The 22,505-nt window shown below is 39.5% G+C and overlaps 1 protein-coding gene across 1 annotated transcript; it reads left to right on the top strand.

Annotated features, from left to right (window-relative positions):
* The first annotated feature begins 593 nt into the window (after positions 1-593).
* Positions 594-21,213, top strand: PSMA5 (proteasome 20S subunit alpha 5). Its single transcript, XM_065907495.1, has 9 exons — positions 594-752; positions 5,363-5,429; positions 9,469-9,595; positions 11,825-11,892; positions 12,812-12,919; positions 13,062-13,120; positions 13,708-13,810; positions 14,828-14,914; positions 20,973-21,213. The coding sequence occupies exons 1-9, from the start codon at positions 724-726 to the stop codon at positions 21,048-21,050; spliced, it is 726 nt and encodes a 241-aa protein (XP_065763567.1). The 5' UTR covers positions 594-723; the 3' UTR covers positions 21,051-21,213.
* The last annotated feature ends 1,292 nt before the right edge of the window (positions 21,214-22,505 follow it).

Genomic DNA, 22,505 nt, shown 5'->3' on the forward strand with positions numbered 1-22,505 from the left:
CTTTGAAAGTTTGCAACTTTCAACTTAGAAATTTCCTGTGTAGGGGACTTACTGTAAAATTACCTTGGCCATGGGGAAACTTCAAGACTTTCCTACCAACTAAAACTCACCAACTTTTCTCAACAAACGAGCCATGGGAGGGGTGGGCTAAAGTGAATGGACTCGCTCACAGCACCGGTTCAGACGCATCCCATTACAGTCCTGGAGGCAGTCACAGCACCTGGAGCAAGTGTGCGTCGGAGCCGGAAGAGCGGGGAATACAGCTAACAGCCGAGCGGGTGGGAAGCGAGGAGAGCCTGGGACAAACGCTCTCTGATAGGGACCCATTAAACCAGGGTTCAGACAGTCTGGCTCGCCATAAAATTCCCCAGTTGACAATCTTGGCACGGGTTCACAACAACTCTTAAAAAGTAAACTCTCACCACACGCCTTCAGCTCCGAGCGCCCCTAGCAACCACTGGCGATTTAAAACGGAAGAACGACCTTTGTCCCGCCCTCCCTTGGCCTCCGGGTTAGCTCGTTGGTCCAATCACCTCGGCGGGAACTCCGACCAACCAATAAGAGACAGGGACGGGAGGGCGGGCTGAAGAGGTGGCGAGCGCACGCGCAGCTGGGAGAGTGGTCCTGGCTGTGTGGCGGTGTGGGTGAGTTGGTTGCAGGTGGACTCGTGTTGGCTCTAAGAATCCCGGAGTATAGCCACTGCCGCTTTCTCCTGCCCTTACCATGTTTCTCACCCGGTCTGAGTATGACAGGTCTGTATGACTGGAGGGAATGGGGTCAGGTAACGGGTGGGCGGACTCGGGGCCCGGTCTGGGCCTGGGTTCTGCCGTGTCATCGGGGCAGCCCCACGAACCCGAATTCTGGCCCAGCCGGTGGGTCTCCTCCCTTTCCCAGGCGTCCGCTGTGTTCCCCAGGCTAGATTTGCGCCCATCGGCCTCAGTTGTCCTACCGCTGAGTCACTGCTGGGTCCCAAGTCGGTGCGGAAGCGTGAAGCTCCGCTTTGTGCTTCGGCAAAGAAGGCTGATGGGGCGCGGAACTCTGACCTTTAACCCGGGGAAGGCCAAGAGTCACCCTCTCTCCCCTTCTTTTTGTGCTGAGTATGACTGCCTTTTAAAAGTAAACGCACTACCTGGAAGAAAAAGCAATTAGGGATCACTTAATGGGTTAGATGGTTTCAGCTCCCTTTTCTTTCTAGTAGGACAGCCTCGTTTTCCGTTTCTTAGTTGTGGGAATAAAGCTGCTGTTCCTTTGATTGAGATGTAGTAGGGCGTCCTGGAATGTCTAGTTTCTGCAGAGGAGCGAAGGAAGACTCAGCTTTGCCAAGATGCAGTGTCTGGAGTCTGATTTTGTGGGAACTGGAATTTAGAGTGATTCTCAAGAGTTTTGTCATCATGGTGATTCAAACAGCCTTTTTGACTTTTTAAAAAGTTTAAGGGAAGTTGCTTTAAGTGTGTCGAAAACCAAACCCTTTTTTGAAATCAAAGCTGTGAGATTGTTCTATCTATTTAAAAGAAAAAACCTTAAGTTGTATATACTTATGCTGTAGACATTTTTACTTTCAGTTTCTGTTTTGATCAGTTACGATTCACATAGCTGTTAAGTTGTTGAAAAATTTTGAGGCCAGGAAAGGCAGATGTTTTCTCTTTTCTAGGTGACTTTGAGAAGCTGCATTTCTTTTCAAGTATATGTTGAACTGTGTTGAAAGTTTTATATCACTTAGAACTGCTACTTCTAAAAAAAAACTTTACTGACTCAGAAGATGTATGTGAGGCTTTAAAACTGACTTTTTCCTACCATCCTATAAAATGACTTTGTTAGTCGGTATTTATTTTCTAGAACAATGAAGAGAATCGTCTTTGTGTGATAAAATTTTGAGTAAGGGTGTGTATGATGAAAATTGTCCTTATCAGAAAACCTTTGTTAAGGTTGTTGTGGTCATTTACTTAACATCTTTATTAACTGCTTTGTGTTACTCATTGTGTATCCTCCTGCGTGCGTGCTGAGTCGCTTCACTCGTGTCTGACTCTTTGCGACCACATGGACTGTAGCCCACCAAGCTCTTCTGTCCATGGGATTCTCCAGGCAAGAATACTGGAGTGGGTTGCCATTTCCTCCTTCATTGTATCTTTGTAAGAATGCCTAAAATATAGTCAGCTTAGCTCATATATTTAAATGCTTGCTGTGTACAAGGCACTCTTATAGTTGCTGATCATACAGCCGTGAACAAAATTCGTGATCCTTGTTCTCTCGTATGGGAGACTGTCCTTTAAAAACTACTTAACAGGAGAATTCTCTGGTGGTCCAGTGGTTAGAATTCTGGGCTTTCACTGCTGAGGGTGCAGGTTGGATCCCTGGTTGGGGAACAGATCCTGCAAGCTGTAGTCAACTACATGACTACATGAGGTATGGCCAAAAAAACCACACCACTATTTACAAAAGTAACTACAGTATAAGTCAGAAATGTGTTCCTGTCATTAGAGAAGCTGAAATCAACACTATGGGAGTTTTAATGACAGAGGTTGCATTTGATATTATAAGGGGATTATGGAAAACTTTAGAAGGAGTTGATATTTAAACTGAGTTTAGGAGTAAGAATTTAATAAACATGCACAGTAAGAGTCAATAGTTTTGAGGGAGAGAATATAAGATGAACAGAGGAGGGGCCATGGGAAAGCACAGTTCATGTTTGGGAAAATTCTAGGCTTCTGGCACATATGATACACATATGGGAATAGGGGGAGTTCAGAGAAAAACACTGGTGCTAGGTATTGGGTGGTTTTTAATTTGAAGCTGAAGGGTTTGGGTCTTATTTTGTGCCATTAATTATCATTTTAAGTTACATAGTCATAATTGTATTTTGTAGCAATTAATTGACTGGATTAGAGGAAGGAGTCAATACCAGTTAGACGGCTGTCATAGTTAGGTGAAAGGTAATGAGGGCGTTGAGAATGGAAGGGAGAGTTGAGTTACTGTGGGGGAGGAAATGATTTAAATTGCTATGACTTGGCATATGGTTAATATGGGAAAGGGCTTCCCAGTGGCTCAGTGGTAAAGAATCTGCCAGGCCATGCAGGAGCTGGAGGTTCATCCCTTGGTCGGGAAGATCCCCTGGAGGAGGAAATGGCAACCCACTCCAGTATTCTTGCCTGGAGAATCCCACAGACAGAGAGGAGCCTGTTGGACTACAGTCCATGGGGTCGCAGAGTCCAACACGATGGAAGAGACTGAGCACTCATGCACTAATATGGGGAAAGGGAAGGATTGAGTCAGATCATTCAGAACTTTCTAGCCTGGGAGACTGGGAGATGGGAGGTGTCTTAAAGTAGAAAATGAAGTAGGAACGGCAGCAGGTGGAGCTGATTTCGAAAGGATGACTGGATTTAAGATATATCAATATGATTGGAAAGTGTTAAGTGTTTGGTATTAATGGGATATCCATGTGGAAACTCAGAAGACATTCAGATTAACGAGGAAAGAGGTCAAACTGGCAATAGAGATTTGGAAGTAGTTAGTGCTTAGCCTAAGAGTCAGACACGACTGAGCGACTTCACTTTCACTTTTCACTTTTATGCATTGGAGAAGGAAATGGCAGCCCACTCCAGTGTTCTTGCCTGGAGAATCCCAGGGACGGGAGAGCCTGGTGGGCTGCCATCTGTGGGGTCACACAGAGTCAGACACGAGTGAAGCGACTTAGCAGCAGCAGCAGTGCTTAGCATAGATGAAGTAATCCAGGGAAAGTTTGAAAAGAGGGTCAAGAGCAGAGCCCATATTAGAGAAGATATGGGAATACTTCCCCAGGATGAAGTTCCTGAATTAGAGCGAAAATACTGTATTCATATTCACAGAGTAATTTGGTGACTCACACGGTAAAGCGTCTGCTGCCTATGTTGTGGGAGATCTGGATTTGATCTCTGGGTTAGGAAGATCCTCTGGAGAAGGAAATGGCAGCACACTCCAGTATTCTTGCCTGGAAAATCCCATGGACGAAGGAGCCTGGTAGGCTACAGTCCATGGGGTCGCAAGGAGTCGGACATAACTGAGCTACTAAACTTTCACTTTCATAATCTGTGCCATTCAGTACCACTTGTATTGTGACAGAAGCAGGATAGGTGTTTGTTTGTTTGTTTTTTTTCCATTTGAGAGAAGGAAAGTTAGTAGGTGACACACCTAGAATTTAATCCCAGGTCTTCTGCCCTGACTGCCCTCCCAGTGATTTTTAAAAAACTGTTCTTTAGATTCATAAATTTTCTTTTAAATCACCTTAGGAAAAGCACCTCTGGGGAAAATGAGAGGCTGGAATGGTGAGATTCTCCTTTGAGTCCTGATAGAAGCCTGAATTCTCATTCCAGCTCTGCTGCTTATATGCTGAGTGACTTTGGGCAAATTACTCAACCTCTTTGTATCTCAGTTTCCTCTTCTCTAAAATAGTATCTGCTTTAGTTACTTCATGGGATTGTTTGAAGATTAAGTGTGTTGTCATTTCTAGGATTATAACAGTGCTAGGCATATAGTAGACATGCAGTAAACATCAACCTTTATTATCTGTTTTATGTTTGGGAGTTACACACACACACACATATTTCTTTTGGGGGAAAAAGTTTTTGACAAAACAAATTTGAAAACACTGCTCTTTATCATGATAGTTATATGTTATAAACTCCAGATTCCATAAACCAAGGAACACAGCAATTTACTTTTATTTGTTCAAATATTCTTAGTGTCCATCACGTGTTGAAAGCTTGTATAGCTAAGACTATGCTGCCTCTTTTCCAAAGGAATTTCTAACAGACTGGAGCAAAGAAAGGCTGGGAATTGTTTAAGGGAGAAGAGCATTCTGGCATATAATTAGTATAAGATATTGAGTAGATTAATCAGGTTAGGTTTTAGGAACCACACAGATCTTTCTGTTGTTCTGATAACAATACTGATTCATAGGAATAAACAGAGAAACGTCCCTGTGGCTGATTTCTACTAAAAAGAAATGTCAAATTCACATAATGGAAAGAGGATAAGAATAAATGCACATTTTCTTGAGAATTGCCTGATAGTTTGGGGGCATGACTTTACCAAAGGGATTCCAAATTGATTCAGGCTTGAGGCAGAAAGTCACCTATTCTCATTTGATCAGTTTGAAGATACTCGGGGAGTGGAACAGAAGGGTTTTGTATATAGGTTCCATTCTCTTGAAAAACTGTTAATACCAAAAAAATAGAAGATTGTTGTGGTTAAAAGAGAATAACAACAATATGCACATCTGAGCTAGATGTCAGGGAACTTGAGTATAATGTCTCTACAGTTTGTTTGTTTTTTTTTTTCTTTTCTCTGAAAATTTTAATACCTTTTTGTTTTTTTTTAATTATAGGGGCGTGAATACTTTTTCTCCTGAAGGAAGATTATTTCAAGTCGAATATGCCATTGAAGCTATCAAGGTATAGTATCAAGTAGTATCAAGTGGGATAGTTTTTGAAATTTCATGTTTAATGCTTTGCTGGCAGAGCATTTGGAATAAATGTATTTAAATAATTTCTTTAGAAAATGTTCTTTATCTCCCTTTAATCAATCACAGTTAACCATAAAAGTATTTTAATTGAAGTATAGTTGATTTACAGTGTTGGGCACAATTAACCATTTTTATAACAGATTCAGTCCCAACTATTTGAAAGCTTTTTAAACAAATAACTGCTTCACAGTTATGTAAGTACTTTTTCTTAGTGGGGTTGGAAGGACATGTTTGTGTTTGTAATGTTCTTAACTACAAAGAGAGGGGTATAGAATTCCTAAGTTAGCACCTGCGAGATATTTTGCCTTCTTGAACAAATTATTTAACTGATCACCTGTATTTTTGTTGGTAAATTTGTCAATTTGTACTAGATGTTTTTGGGATTGAATAAGAGATGTGTTCTGTAATCTAACAACAAAATTGAATAGTTCAAACCAGTTTTCAAAAAATTAGTTAGAAAGTAAACTATATACTGAAATTTAGTTATGTGGGAACCTCTCTTTGTTGGATTGTGGATAGTCTAAATTCTGATTTAAATCTAAATTAGGTCTAGGAGAATGAGGTCTAGGCGTCAGTATTTTAAGAACTCCCTCGGTGATTCTAGTGTCTAGCAAGTATTGAGAATTACTGATCTAGTCCAGTTCTTCACTGTTTCAATCACCTGTACATCCCCCAAACAGGTTCTGTTTTTATAGTTCTAGTGACAGAATATTTTCTCACTAGATAGCTCATTCTGTTTGAAAATAGGGCATAATGGTTTAGAAATTTATCCTGTATTGAATCAAGAGTCTACCTTCATGAAATTTTCTTCAGTTGGCCCTAGTTTTACCCTTGAACCATATAGGATGTTTAAACCTTTTCCGTAAGACAGTTCCTCCCATATTTGAAGAGAACTGTTGTGTTTGCCTCTAAATAACCTCTTCTAAAAAGTGTATTTTGGGGAAAATGATTGTATGACAGTCTGGAAAAGGGCAAAGCAGATTCTTAGTTGAAGATGTAGAAGTAAAGGTGGAAGCATTGTAATAGATAGTGAGCAGAAAATGATGGACCAGCTACCTGAACTGTTTCTCTGTTTCCTCACAATATTGTTTTCCTGAGAGTTACTAATTCTTTTTAAAAAATTTGCCTGATTTAGTATGTAAATATCAATAATTCATCCCCAAGGTCTCCAAGTTATGTATCCTCTCAAAACACCCAGGCACATTAAGTATCCTGTTAAAGATTCTTAAATCTTTGAGCCTCTTACCTGCTGCCACCTGGACTGATTCTTTGGGCCTGTTGCATAGCTGTACATTTAGGATCTTCTGTTGTCATCTTCCTTTAACTCCCTCTTGCATTGTTTTATCATTTTATCCTTAAAATGATATGACATAAATCAGGTTGCTTCTGGACTTTACTTAGCTTAGGATTTGGATTTCTCATGTCTGCTTTATTAAAGAATTAAGAATACTTTAATTCTTCAAGGATTAAAAAATTTTTTTTTCTTTAGGTTTTTTTCCCCTTGAACTAGCTAGATTCTTTAGATAAATTTTTTTGAACTGCAGATCTTGAATTAGTGGGCATTGGGTCAATTTAGCAGGTAGTAGGAGCATCTCTCTTTTTAAGTGAAATGGAGCAGTGGATTTCAGGATGCCTTGCCCATAGTGTTGGTGATTTCTTTTCTTTTTCTCATGAAACTTTGTTTCTATTATATTTATTTCTTTGTATCTATTAGTACATTTTGGTCGTGGTGTAGAATATATTTCTTAATGTAGATTTGGATCAGAATATTTGAAAACTCCTGCTATAGAGAAAACTTCCTCTTATGTTATGCCTGAAGGGTATTTTTGGCTACTCACTTCTAAGAGCAGCGTAGGGGAAGAAGGTTGGGATTTGTAACATTAAGCTTGTCAGTTTTTACTTAACCCCCTTGTTCTGACAGTGGTACTCCTGCCTTTGAACGTGCCTGGTGTCCTCCAATGTAGACACCCTCATTTTTATGCTTTCCAGAGTCATCTGCACGAGTGGGAGTGGGGGGCATACTCTAGCTTTACAGCGTGGAGTAAGGGATCTGGAAATCTGTTTCTTAAGCACACACTGAACTAATCTTGTAATTTTTAGCTGTTGCACTTCTATTCCCAGAGGTCCTTGTTGCCATCATTCCCTTTTTGAGCACCAGTAGTGGGGTGGTCCTGTGATATAAATCAGGTTGCGTCTGTGCTTTCTTTACTTAGCTGAGGATTTGGGTTTCTTGTGTCTGCTAAATAAAGTATCACTTCCCCACCTTCTTTCTTGGAAGTTTTGTTGTTTCTGTGGCTGTGCCTTTCTCTTTGTCCTAGTATATTTATCCTACCCATGCTTACACCCTTTAATCTCCTATCCTCAGGCTTGGGGAAGGAGTCGAGCTAATGTACATATTCAGTCTACATCTTTACTCAGAAGTAAGAGCATTCATTTTTTACATAAAATTCTTTGACAGTTCATTTCCTGCAGTTATGCATGTACCGTGGATTAAGAAAATATATAATGAAAAGCAGATATACACATTTAGTAACACTTCTAAATAATGTCATGGCAGCCCACTCCAGTATTCTTTCCTGGACAGCCCCACAGAGCCTGGCATGCTACCATCCATGGGGTCGCAAAAAGTCGGACACGACTTAGTGACTCAAAAACAACAAAAAATAAGGTCATAATTTTGTACATTTGAAAAATAATGCAGATATGTATGAGCTATGATCATTCAGTCTGCATATGTGTTGAAAGCACGTTATGCACAATGATTAAAGAAATTCACTCGAATACTTTGTGATAACAGACTCCAGGAATCTGATGCTCACACTGACAGTCATTGCTTTGTAGAACTAAGTGAAAAAAATGATTACTTAGAGGAGCAAGCACATATAGTCCTGGGAGACTTTATGAATGATGGAGTGGGATTTGGATTGGAAAAGGAAAGAGAGTATTCCAGGGATGACGGCATGGCAGAGGTGCAGATGCAGGGGATGACGTGGCATGAGAAAATGGATTTGGCTGCAACTGGGGAATCTGGTTGGAGGATAATGCATTAATAAAGTTGGAAGAGAAAAGTATGATTAGGTTTTGAGAACTCTGGAAGCTTGCTTGGATTTTATGTTGTAGGCAGTATAGGGAGACATTGGTTCTTCACAGAAGAAGTATAATGAAAATAGCATATTACTGTGTCAGTCAGGCTATCCATGAACAATGCATTGGGAGAGAGATTAAAGATGGGGAGGCTAAGTAGGCGGCTGTTGAAGTCATCTTGGCACATAAAACAGCTAACATCTGTTGCTCGTTTATTATGTGCAAGTTGCCATTTTAAGTGTTTTATGTATTAGTGTGTTTACCCTCCTTTATGTATAGATATTGTTATTATTATCCCCATTTTGCAGATGTGAGATGAAGGGTGGGTGACTAGGATAGTGTGCAGCTGGAGGGATGAAATCAAGCTATACTGTAGACTGCTAGTGACCTTGAGAGAGATTTTTATGTTGCTGTTGGTGTTTCTTTTTCTTTCTTTCCTTTTTTTAAAAATTTTTTTAAGCTAAGTACTTTTCTGGAGGTCATATAGATTTGAGGGGTATCACCTTTTGGGATAATTCAGGGTAGCAGAGGTAAAAAGATACCAAGTCCAAAAGAAACATTATAGTTGTATTATTTCTCATCCACTATGTTTAGGACTTTAGAACCTACCCCTCTCCAAAAAGTTGGCACTAGAGTTGATTGTTTTCCAGACATTTTGAAGACCTTATTGAACTTCCCCTTTACAAGCACAGAATTCTGTAAATCAATGGTCTTGCCACTGACGGGAACAGTACATTATTTATTAGGGGACTGCTGTTCTCTCTGTGTACTAGATATGACTGATTGAAGCGTCTATCCTGTGAAGATACACACAGAGATTTCTGGTGAGTAGGTGAGACTATTCTTTGACTTCTCTGTGATAACCATAACCTGTTTTTCTTTAGCTTGGTTCCACAGCCATCGGGATCCAGACATCAGAGGGTGTATGCCTAGCTGTGGAGAAGAGAATAACCTCTCCACTCATGGAGCCCAGCAGCATTGAGAAAATTGTGGAGATTGATGCTCACATAGGTAAGAAGTAGGGGAAGACTGTTCTGTAGGATCTTGCTGAGTTCATCAGTCTTCTTTGATTTTCCAAGGGAGGTTCATTAGGTGAACATCTTATTCCCTTGTTAGCTGTTGCTTTCCAGGCCATTGTGCATAGTATCGGTAGTAGGAAGCAGTTGTAGGATTCATCTATTCCCAGAAGTCCCTTTCTCCCTCACATTTAGACTTGGCACTTATAATGGTTATTGAAATATATAAAAGTTGAATCATAGGCCAGCTCCCTATGATGACTGGATCTTCATGGATGTATAACAATGGGAGACCACCTGGAGCAGAATTATAGTGTAGGAAGTTTGGGGTGTCCACTGAGAAAAGAGAAATTCTTAAAGATCTTCAGAGTGACAGAGGTGCAGAGAGTATAAAGATAATAGACTTTGACCCAGGTCACTACTCTTCCTCTGTTTTCAGATTTATCATTTTATTCTATCTCACCCTGCCTTCCCTTCCTCCCCTTTTGGGTCTCTAATAAATTCCCCTCCTGTAACTTCTGGCATCATTGTTATATAAGGAGTAGTTCTACTTATTCATAGCATGGTATTTTAGTTGACTGCCCACATTTTCTTAACCTATCTAGTCATCTAATTAATGAAACATTGATAAAATAATTAATTGCTTGAAGACCTCAGAACCAAATGGCATGGTGACGAAGGAAGCTTGACACTATCTCTTTCATAGATACAGAAACTGAGATTTAGTCTTTAAGGATTAGAATATCGTGTCTATCTCAAGCCATCTCATCTACTTTTTGGAGGTAGGTCAGGGTCACTTCATTCAACAAAGTGACAATCTACTATGTGCCAGACTTTGTGCTAAATACCTGGGACACAGAAAAGAGAGAGACATAGACATAGTCCTTTGTGTTCTAGGAGCATGCAGTTTAATCACAGAGATAAACATGTAAATAAGTCAATGCAATTAAATGATGTAGATATTAAGAAAGACTGTGGCATATGCTCAATAAAAGTATAATTAGGGAAATACTTAGTTTTGCCTGGGGCCTGTGGTAGTGAGGCTTTTAGAACATAATTCCATAAGGGTGACGCTTGAGCCGAGCTGAATCCTAAAGGATAAGGAGGTATTTACCAAACGAGTAAGTGTCTGAGTGTAGCAGGGGAGAGCTTTGTGATCAGAGCGTATAGAAAAGAGCAAACCTGTGATGGTGTAAAATATAAAATACCCTGGCACCGGCAATTTGGGATGACTGGGAGGTGTAACATGGTAAGAAATGAGTCTGGGATCAAAGAGTGAAAGTCCTTTTTACCATACAAAAGACTTTAAACTTGATCCTTTTGCATTGACATCAAAGATTGTATGCATTGAGGTGATATGATGAGATTAGAATTTTAGCAAAACCATTCTGACAGTAGTGTTGAAGGTAGAGTGAACGGGACTGAAACTGAAGGCAGGGAGACCTGGTCAGAAAAATTTTTAACAGTCTAAATAAAGAGATGAGGAGGGCTTTAGCCAAGGAAGTGGCCAGACATTGGTGAGGTAAGGGTTAATACCAGACAGGCTAATCAGATAGTGATCGATAGAATTTGGGATTTTTGATTGGTTATGAGGGCCAGGGAAGAAGATGAAGTCAAGAAGGGAAATGAGTTGAATCTGTGGTCTCTCCATGCAGATATATTAAGGGAGTCATTTGGCTTTATAGGTCTGAACTGTGGGAGTGAGACTTAGGCTGGAAGTTTGGATTTAAGTCATGACATATTAAGTAATAGCCATAATCTCGACTTCCTGGGCCATCTCTACTATAACTAGTTGGTGTTTGGCCAGGAAGTGAGAAGATTTTTTATTTACTTTAGGGTGTTCCACTGTAGTTCATAGTGAGATAGTTATTTTTAAATTTTTTTTCCTTATTTTTCCTATTGGAGTGTTAGTGCTTGCATGGGCTAAAAAGAGTGATAAAGGAATGTTTGAGTATGTAAATATGAAAATTCATGTTTGATTAGCTGTCCTCTGTCTCCTCTCTTAATAGCTGGACTTCTGTGTCACTGTGGATGGTTTTTGTTAGTGATATAATTATACTTGTGTTCAGTGCAGATACTTCCTCTTTTAATTTTGTGGGTATAGTGCTATGGGATTGCTGGTTGGCTGCCGTGGTTTCACTCCAAAATTTCAGTATTTCCTGAGTGGAAGAAAAAGTTCTACAAGGATTCGGCTTACTGGGTCACTGTTGCTTTTACATTGCAGGTTGTGCCATGAGTGGGCTAATTGCTGATGCTAAGACTTTAATTGATAAAGCCAGAGTGGAGACACAGGTAAAATCAGCATCAACTCTCCTTTTCACCATGATGCTTGGGTTCCTTGTTTAGTGATGATACATTGCCTGGGCTATACTGCAGCTATCTGTGTTAGTACCTGATGTAGCTCTTGGGAGTGATTTTGAGCAGAACCCCTGGTTGTAACTTTCTGAGGCTGGAGTCTAGCCATCCAGCCATCACGGCTCTAAGGAAGCCCTGGTAAATAGTGCTGACAGTCTCTTGCTTTTTCTTGATTTGCCTTATGTAAAGTAGGCATTGCACTGCATTCTGTTCCCTAATTGACTTTCTGTGGGAGCATCATAGCAGGAGGTAGAGGTAGCTAAAGGAGTTTTGCCCCACCTGCCCTTTGCTGCTAGGCTTGCATATGACAGCTCTCCTGTGGTGAGTAATGATATGTACCAGGTGATACATGCTGCTTAGGAATACTGATTTTTTGTTTTTTTTAACTGAGCTCTTGCTGCCTGCAGAGTAGACTGGTCAGAAAAAAAGATACCTGATTGGTAAAAATTCTTTGTGCTTATTTGCAAGTTTGCTGTCAGTACTTACGTAAGAATAAGTCATTCAGTTTAAACTCCAGCAGAATAATAAAGTAGAATCTTTGAGGGAAAGTGGCACTCAGCTATTAACTTTCACTTTGTGAAGACACTAAATTTGGTTCCTTGAGGGGTTAGCTCTTTTTCAGGGGAGCGATCCGCTAGCCATCATTGCCCAGAGTCCTTTTGGTATAACTTTATTTCCAGAGCTATTCCTCCTCCTCTCATGCAGTCTCAAACATTTGAGTTTATTGTTAAGGAGAACACACCCGAGCTTGAGCCTTCAGTTTTCAACCACATTTCAAAGGGATGTGTGTAGTAAGGTGGTGGGCTACTTTTAATGCCCTTCTTGTTAAAAGGTAGACCATGCATTGCTCTTCTAGAACCATTGGTTCACCTACAATGAGACCATGACTGTGGAGAGTGTGACTCAGGCTGTGTCGAATCTGGCGCTCCAGTTTGGAGAAGAAGACGCAGACCCAGGTGCCATGGTGAGTGTGGTGATTGTGCCAAGCTGTCTTTGCTGTGCTGTGGGACTTAGGATGTCTGTCCTCAGAGCATGTCTTTCCCTGGTCTCCTTGCCCTCTTACTTCACTGCTGTTCACCTTAATATCTTCTGATTTGTGGTTCTAGTCCCGTCCCTTTGGAGTAGCGCTGTTATTTGGAGGAGTTGATGAAAAAGGACCCCAACTGTAAGTACCGTTTTATCATTTTTCTCCTGATTCCTTTTCGGGAGACTTTTTTATCATTTTGGATGGGATTGGTTGGTTATCAATTGAAAAAGATTATTATAGAGTTGTAAAGGCGAAGGGCTTCTAATTCTATAAAGTTGAGTGATTCTGGGCTGCTTACACAAAGACAAATTTGGGGATTTTATGAAGAGCATCCCTATTGGAACCAGTGCTACTTCTGGAAAGAAAGGAGAAGTAACTTTGTTACTATAGTCAAAATATGTTTTAGAGCCTTGCTTTGGAATATTGATTTGATCCTTATCCTCAAATGGTATTTGGATAGTCATACATAAGTGTCATATTTATATATACTGTATGTATAAAGTATATTTATATGTACTTCCCTAAATCCCAGAGGAAATTATTTGTTTTCATAAACACTTTTTAAATGATCTGATTTCTCCAGCCATGGAACATCTTTTGGATGTATGCCTTGGTATTTCCTGGCTGCAGGGCCAAGCATTTGTATTTTTTTAGAGAGACATTTGTAATGGAAAATATCACCATTCTTAAGCATTTTAATCCTCTTCTTTTTGATGGTTTTGCAGGTTTCACATGGACCCATCTGGAACCTTTGTACAGTGTGATGCTCGAGCAATTGGCTCTGCTTCAGAGGGTGCCCAGAGCTCCTTGCAAGAAGTTTACCACAAGGTAATTAAGCATTCTCATGCCTTTATTATTATTTTTAAAATCAGGGTAGAATTTCATACAATAAAATGTACAGACCTAAGAGTTCAGTTCTATGAATTTTGATGATTGTATGTACCCTGGTAATCACCACTTAGAATGCAGAACACTTCCATCATCCCATCCCAAAACGCTTGCCTCCTCTCCAGTCAGTCTCTCCCTGCCGTTCAGCCACATTTGCCATTGTAGGTTAGTTTTGTCTGGCCTTTTTATAAATACAGCCATACAGTTTGTGTTTTTGTGTCTGCGTTTTGTTCAACATACTGTTTTTGAGAGATGTTCATGTTCTTGAACATTTCAGTAGTTTCTTTTTATTGATGAGTGATACACCATGGTGTAGATATGCCACAGTTTGCTTATCCTTTATCTTCACAGCTCACTCAGCGTTTTATGTTGACTAGCCTGGCTCTTCAAGCCAGTGGGCTTTTACCTTTGTGGGATGGGAAGGCTTGGTGTTGGGTGACTCGCTGTAGTGGCTGAAGACCGCCATGCTTGTCATTCAGGGGGTTCATGCAGGGATGTCTGCTTATAGCAACCTTCACAGTATTGCTTTTACATGTGCAGGAAATTAAGTATAAAATGGTAAGAAAAGAGCAGATTTTCTAAACCATTAGCTTACCTTCTAGATCATTTGGGAATTATTCATAGGATATTGTCAGTATTTTCTTGTTTTTAAATTAAAAGACAAGGACTGGAGAAGTTTAACTCTTTCTCCTTCAAAGATCACTTATTGTATTAAAGTTGGGGACTTTGTTCTGGTTCAAAATAAGGCTTTTTTTTTCCCCTCTGAATAACTGTACTCTACTTATACACCACTTACTTGAATTCTACAGATAATGCACTGTACTTACTAAGATGTTTGATTTATTAATATTTGCTGAATCATTTTTTCAGAAAGGTGGGGGTTACAAGGGGGATCTGTGTAGGAAAGAAGAGTTATGTACAATTAATGGCTACTCTTCTTACCCTGTTTGTTTCAAGTCTATGACACTGAAAGAAGCCATCAAATCTTCACTCATAATCCTCAAACAAGTAATGGAGGAGAAGCTGAATGCAACTAACATAGAGGTACTTTTCTGTTTTATTGATTTTTATTCAGATATCATAGCTCTCATTGCTAAAGATTAAATAGATCAAAACAGTCACATTTTTATATGCTCAGTTCTTAAGAAATTATTGGTTTCCTTTGAGTAAGCAATTCTAGTAAAGTAGTAATAGCAGAAGCCAAAGTTTGATGAGTTAAAGAAGAAAGGGGAGTGATTGAGAGGACAAAACAAGAATATGCTGCCTTCTCAAGAAGAAATTAATGTCAGCAGCAGCGGGCAGCATTCAAGAAAAAGATTTTTGTCTTTTTAAGGATACGGAAAGACTAGAAAATACTTTTATAGTCTGAAAAGAAACAAGAGAATAGAAAAAATGTTAAAAGAATTTAAAGCAGAAGTTAGTGATGGAAAATTTCTCGAGAGAGAAGACATGGTACAAATGAAGGAGTTCATTTTAGAAAGTAGAATTGATTCAGCATTATATAGAATACCCATTATATGCCAGGTACTATGTATCAGTAGATGCCAGGAATACAGACACAGAAAGTCCAGTTCCAATTTAAGTGTTAATAGTATACTGTGTGGTATAGAGGACATACAGATAGTTACAGCTTGAGTTGATCCTTCTGTAATAGCAATAAGAATGGATTGACAGAGGAACATATAACTTACACTGGGACATTAGGAAAGGTTACTGAAAGAAGTGACGTTTGGAAAAGGGAGAAGAGAATGGTATTCTGGAAAAGCAAATAGCACATGTAAGACATCATCAGGCATCAAAGGGAACCGTGAGGATTTTGTCTTATTGTTGGAATGTGAGATGTATGTAAGATGGGGAGATAAGAGACGACACGGGAGAGACATGGACTAGATTAGGAATGCCCTAATTTAGCATCCTAAGCGTAAATAGGAAGAAAGGAAGTAATGATAAGGTAAGTTTGGAAATGAATTGGGAGAGAGGGATTATATTTCCCTGGTGATTGTTAGATCACCTTCTGAGGGTGGGTGAATGCAACAGTGAAATTAAGAAGAATGGGAAATATTTGGAAAAGTGTCTTCAATACGGAAGAGAGAAGACAGGAGTAAAAGGATTGCTGAATCACATTAAAATACTAGCTAAGGCTGGAATCACAGATTGTCGTAAAAAGTCAGGATAGTGGTTACCCTTGGAGGCATGGTGTGTGCGTATGTTTTAATTCAGAAAAACTTTTAAAGGCCAACTGAGGCTGGAATCACAAATCAGAAATTAAACTAGTCAGCACTTAACCAGGATTCTTTTCAGCTGTACTCTTCATGGACTGAGAAGATGTATATTTGAATTAAACCTCTGAAGGAGGATTGACCACTTATGGGCAGAAGAATGGAGAGTATTGTTATCAGTCTGTCACCAGTAGAACCAGGTTCTGCGGCCACAGAAAAAGGGGCAAAATTGGATGCCAGGACAAGGGGCTGGCGTAAAGGTGGGACGATCTGAGAAGAGCTGGGATGTGAGGTTGGGGGCATTTGGCTTGCTTGGATTCTTTACCACCGAGCCACCTGGGAAGCCCCTTATTTTCTCTAGAGAAATGTCTGTTCAAGTCCTTTGCCCATTTTTAGTGTGGGTTATTTGGTTTTTTATTGAGTTATAGGCTCAGTGGAATATTCTGGATTCTGAAATGCATGATGCATTTAATAATAATTTATAAAAGTTCCTCCCGCTTAAATTTGGATTGACATACCCTTGAAAACTTTATCTTGGTTATTCCTTTGTCTTTCTCTTCTCATCACCAGTTTTCAACCAAACCCATTAGAACAGGTATTTGTCCTCAGTTTCTCAAGTATGTTTATACCTTGTGGTTCAGTCATTAAGCCACGTCTGACTCTTCGTGGACTACAGCACACCAGGCTTCCCTGTCCATCACCATCTCTAGAGTTTGCTCAAACTCGTGTTCCTTGAGAAGGTGATGCTATCCAACCATCTCATCCTCTGTTACATGCTTCTCCTCCTGCCCTCAATCTTTCCCAGCATCGGGGTCTTTTCCAATGAATCTTTCTTTAGGGGAAAAAAAAAAAATTAAACTCACCTTTGTCAGCCTCTCTACCTAGTATCCTTTTTGAAAGATCAACTTTGTTGAGGTATAATGTACATGCTATAATGGGGACCTATTTTAAGTTTACAGTTCAGTGAATCTTGACAAATGAATTACCCTTGTGTCTACCACCACAATCAAGATACAGAACATTTCTGTCATCCCCCAAAGTTCCTTTATGCCCCTTTTTAGTTACTGATCTGCTTTTTGTCACTATAGGTTTGTTGTGCATCTTCTAGAATTTCGTATAAGTGGATTACAGTGTGTATTCTTTTTGTGTCTCACTGCTTTCACTTAGCTTCATAATTTTGAGGTTCAAGAGCCTGTTACATTTTACTGCTATTAATCATCTTTTTTAACCTTTAATTGCTAGATGATGATTCTGTATTCATTGTCCTCACTGCCTCAACTCTCATTTATTCCTCAATCACTGCCATTGGTTTCTGTTATTTTCGAGACTGTCCCTTGCTAACATACTCCTCTTTATCAGATTTCATGGTCATTTTTAAGACTTACCATATGACTTTTTCTGAAGCAGACACCTCAAATTTTTGACACTTCTAAAACTTGTTGTTTTTCCTGAAAACCATTTCCTCTTCTCATATTTCTAATCCTGGTTGATGACACCTCTAGTGTACCTGTCATTCACAGCAGAAACCTTGAAGACACTGACCTCCCTTTGTCTTCACTGATTTGTGCCTTTGCCTCCTTAAATAACTCTCATATCAGTGCCTCCTCTTCATCCCTCCTCTCAGGGCCTTCTCTTGTTCAGTCTCTCATTTGTCTGCTGCCTTGTATATTCTCAGAGATTTCCTAACCAGTCTTCCTGCCTGTAGCCTTGCCCTCCTCGTTTCCATTTCCCCTGCTACTTCATTGTGCTACTGAAGTGGATTTTCTGAATTGCGTAGCTAATCTCGATTGTTCTCCACTTTTAAAAAGTCTTTTCTAGGGGGCTTCCCAGGTGGCTTAATGGTAAAGAATCCATCTGCCAATGTGGAAGATGCAGAAGACACTGGTTCGATCCCTCAGTTGGGAAGATACCCTGTAGGAGGAAATGGCAACTCAATCCAGTATTCTTGCCTGAAAAATCTCATGGAGAGGAGCCTGAGGGTTACAGTCCGTAGGGTCACAGACGGGTTAGACATGACTGAGCACAGCACACACGTATGGGCAGCCAGCTGCTAAAAAAATCTTTTGCAACTCTTATTGTCTGCAAGATAAATTCCAAACTTCTTTTCCTGTCACAATGATTTACTACCTCTTAAGGCATATGTTTAACCTGTTAGGTTAATTTTACCTGAAATTATCATTACATGCAATTAGAAATTGCTAATTTTACATGCAGGAGATGCAAGAGACACAGGTTCGATCCCTGGGTCAGGAAGATCCCCTGGAGAAGGGAATGGCAACCCACTCCAGTATCCTTGCCTGGAAATTTCCATGGATAGAGGAGCCTGGCAGGCTGCAGTCCATGGGGTCACAAAGAATAGGACGTAACTGAGCATACGTCGGAAGGTTAAATAGCAAGTGTGCTGGAACCAGGGCTTCCTGGGTGGCTTGGTGGTAAAGAATCTGCATGCCAGTGGAGGAGATGCAGTTCGATCCCTGGGTCAGGAAAATCCTCTGGAGGAGGAAATGGATACCCACTCCATTATTCTTGCTGGGATCATCCCATGGACAGATGAGCCTGGCGGGCTACAGCCCATGGGATTGCCAAGAGTCAGACATGACTGAGCAGGCATGCACAGGCAAAGGAAAAAAAAACAATTTTACATGCAATTATCTTTAAATCCTCACAGTAGCCCTATGGGTTAGGTGTTCCTATTTCCATTTTACAGAGGAGAAAACTGAGTCTTTGAGAAGGTAGGACCTTGCCCAGGGTAATAGCATTGGTAAATGGTGGGGTCAGGGTTCGAAACCAGGCCTTATTTGGGGATGTGTACTTTTAACCACTTGAATACACTGTGTCTCTGTGAGCTCTCACTCCTAGTACCTCTCCATTTCGTCTCATCTCATATGCAACCTCTGCTCTAGCCTTTCAGAATTGCTTTCAGTTTTGCAAATACACCATCTTGTTTCATGCTTTTATGTATTTGCATATTCAGCCTGCCCTCTGCTACTTAAGATTGCTGCCCCTGAATCCTTCCTGGACTCTCCAAATGGCTCCTTTGTCCTTTCTCTGTGTGCCAGGCTCTGTTGCAACCCTTATCTGACATTAGAAGCACTTGGCCTCTGTAACCCTTAGTGACAGACTTTATCTTTGGATCTCTAGTGCCTTGTACGGCCATAACTTCTACACAGGTGCTTAGCAGCTAATTATTGATCACATCACTAAAATAACTTTTACCTGCCTCACAGAGGTTTTTTGAAAGTGAGATGAATAGAAAAGTAGCTTTCATATTCATTATGTAAATAAATGTATCATTATGTAAATGCAAGGGTTTATTTTTACTCATCTAGTGATGAGTACCTTCCTGAAGGCAGTATTTGGTTTAAGTCCTATTAGTATTGATTTGCAGCCTGGTTTTACAGGACTATTCTAATTCAGGATTACCCAGTTTCTGGTTTTTAGCCCCTGTAGTGGTTTAGGAGGACTAGCTTGTGAGCCATAGGTGACTTGACAAAAAACTCTCTAGCCCCTCAGTCTTCCTCTGGTTTACTGACTTTGTATCTCTCTGTCCTCATGTCCTTAAGGGAAGTGTTTGTATATTTTAATTTCCTTGAAGTAGAACTTATGGTCTATATGGATATCAGTAAATTATTTGACATATATTTTACAAATGTGTTTGGGGCTCTTGTGACATTTCAGGTACTTGGAGAGATCTTTTAGGAGAATCTAGTGGAGACTGCAGGGTTTTTTTAGTCTGTCCCTCGACTAGATCTTCAGGTCTTTTGAGATGTGCAGCCGTAATCTTTTTCTAAATTTTACCTGTAGTTGAGGCAGAGTTCCATGTTCATATCATGGAACTGGATGGGCTGATTTTGGCAGTTTTCAAATTATACTAAATACCAGTAGTGAATATTACTCAAAAAATGCCCTACTATGTTTAATTTTAAAGTTAAAAAATAAAATATAAGGAAATGACATCTCAAACAAACACAAAAGCTGAAGGCAAAAATGAAGTTGTCCCTGTTCCTCAGTATTACCCTGCAACATGGGACTGTGTTGTCAGTAGAGATGATGGGAAACCTGGGGATTTGGTTAAATTTGAAACTTAACTGTCTCCTGCCTCTGGTCTTATATTGTTTAAATATGTTATAACCTGGACTGCTGGATTTTACAAATACCTTGAGTCACAGCTGATTTCCTATTGTCATTGTTAATGGGATCTTTTCATGGCCAGTCCTTTTAAAACACAAAACAAACCTTTTTCTTACCAAGTTAGCATATAGACAATTTTATAGAAAATAGCACCCAACAATAATAGTTAAATTAAGTGGTGCTTATTATAATGTTTTAAGCACTGGTCTAAGCATTTTACATGGACTGACACATAGTCAGACACGACTTGGCAACTGAACAACAGCAGTAACCGTATGAGTTAAGTGCTATTCTTATTATTATCTCCATTATACCGATATAAATTGAGGTACAGGGTGTCCAAGTATCCCAGGGTCCCACAGAAGCTCAATTTGCAAGTGTGTGAATATGCTTGTCTATTTCAGAATCTAACCTGTCTAAAGAAATCTTCAACAGAAAAACGTTCTGACCCCAATTTACTGCTGCTTTTGTGATCCTTGTTGAAGTAATCTCAAGAAGTGACAATGACGCCAGGCATTTGGTTAACTATTATGTGGTTGGTTAACCTCAAAATAGAAAATTTGGTCAATAAGAGTTTTTATTTTGGAGTCAGCAAGCTATTTTAGGGACCTGCTGCTGGAAAGGCTATCCCTGGGACAGCAGATCCCTTAGTTCCTAATGAACAGCTGCATCACCAACAACTCCTGACCATGCGAGGACTAAAGCAAGGTAATGGAGCCCAGTTTATTAACCCTTCTCTGTTTTCTTTCTAGCTAGCCACAGTGCAGCCTGGCCAGAATTTCCACATGTTCACAAAGGAAGAACTTGAAGAGGTTATCAAGGACATTTAAGGACGTGTGATCCGTAGAATTTTTGGGGGACAATTTCAGTTCTTCTAGTTGCCCTTAACTTTTATTTCCATCTCCAGTTCCTTGAGAAATCTCCAGTGTATGTGCATTTTTTTATGATGTCTGTACATAAAGGCAGTTCTGAAATAAAGAAAAATTTAAAATATTTGTTAATAGACTGTTCTCTTCTAATGCAGTCTTGTGTATAAAATGTTTATATTAGAGGCAAAAAGGATAGTGGTATTAACAGCCGTATCCTACTAGAGTATTTTAAAATTGTTTTAGTGGCTCTCTACAACAGAATCAACTTACTATCAATTCCTTGGTGTTGACAGATGAACTTCCAGCTGGTCCAACTCCTTCTCATGTGTAATAGATACTAATACCACTGTGAACCCATTTCAGTTCTGTAGTTTTTCTTGAGTAAATGGGTATTTTTTCTGCTTTCCTTATATGAAGAAGATGCTACTAACTGACCATCAAAAAGAACATGTTTTGAGGTCCTCCCCAAAACACTGATGGCTTGGAATAAGCCAGCTACAATGTTGTACTAGTTCTTGTGCCTTAATAGATAATTCGGAATGAGATTTTTTTTAATGAAGTCAATCACTATAAAAGAAGTGAATTCATGATCTTGGTCTCGCTGGTAATCAAAAATTGATTTTAGTTTACATTAGACTTTGAAATATACTATGAATTTCCCCCATTAGAGCAGCCATTATATAACTGGTTGAGATTATTTAAAGAGATCTATTGGAGCCTAAAAAATGGCCGTGTGAAGTAGGTATCTTTACTTGTAACGTCATACTTAACAGATGAAGAATCTAAGGATGTGTGACCATAGGCACAAAAAATTAAGCTCTTGGGACTTGAACACAGATTTTTCTGGTTTTAAATCATCAGCTCTTAATTTTTAAAGTGCCAGGTATGAGAAGCCAAGATACCTGGAAACCTCAATGAGATTTGAGAATATATCATCCACAACATGACTAATCCATATGTGAATAATGCATAATTGATTGTGTATTATTTTCATTAATATTTCTAGGAAATTTTACTCTATTGCCTTAAAATTCTGATTATTTGAATAGGCTGAATTCATATTAAATTCATACCTTTTTCTAGCAAAAAACATGTCCTTATATACATTTGGAAACTGCAATGATGGGAAACATTTGGGAAAAAAGCTTTGCTTGAAACATACACAGGTAAAGAGGGAACTAGAGGTATATTGTCACCAGTGTTCCGGAAACAGTTCTAGTGATATATTAAATACAGCATAATCATGAGGTTAGTTTCTCTCACATTCACTTCTTAAATCCTAATAGGAAATGCCATTGAAAAATCATCTCAACTAATATTTGTTCAGATTTAGCAAATTTGAGTACTAAAAATATAGTAAGGTATTAGGCATTGGAGATAGAGCTGTGGTGTAGGTATGGTCTGTGTTCCCATGAA

This window comes from Muntiacus reevesi, chromosome 1 (genome assembly GCF_963930625.1).
Source record: "Muntiacus reevesi chromosome 1, mMunRee1.1, whole genome shotgun sequence".
In the NCBI taxonomy this organism is placed as follows: Eukaryota; Metazoa; Chordata; class Mammalia; order Artiodactyla; family Cervidae; genus Muntiacus; species Muntiacus reevesi.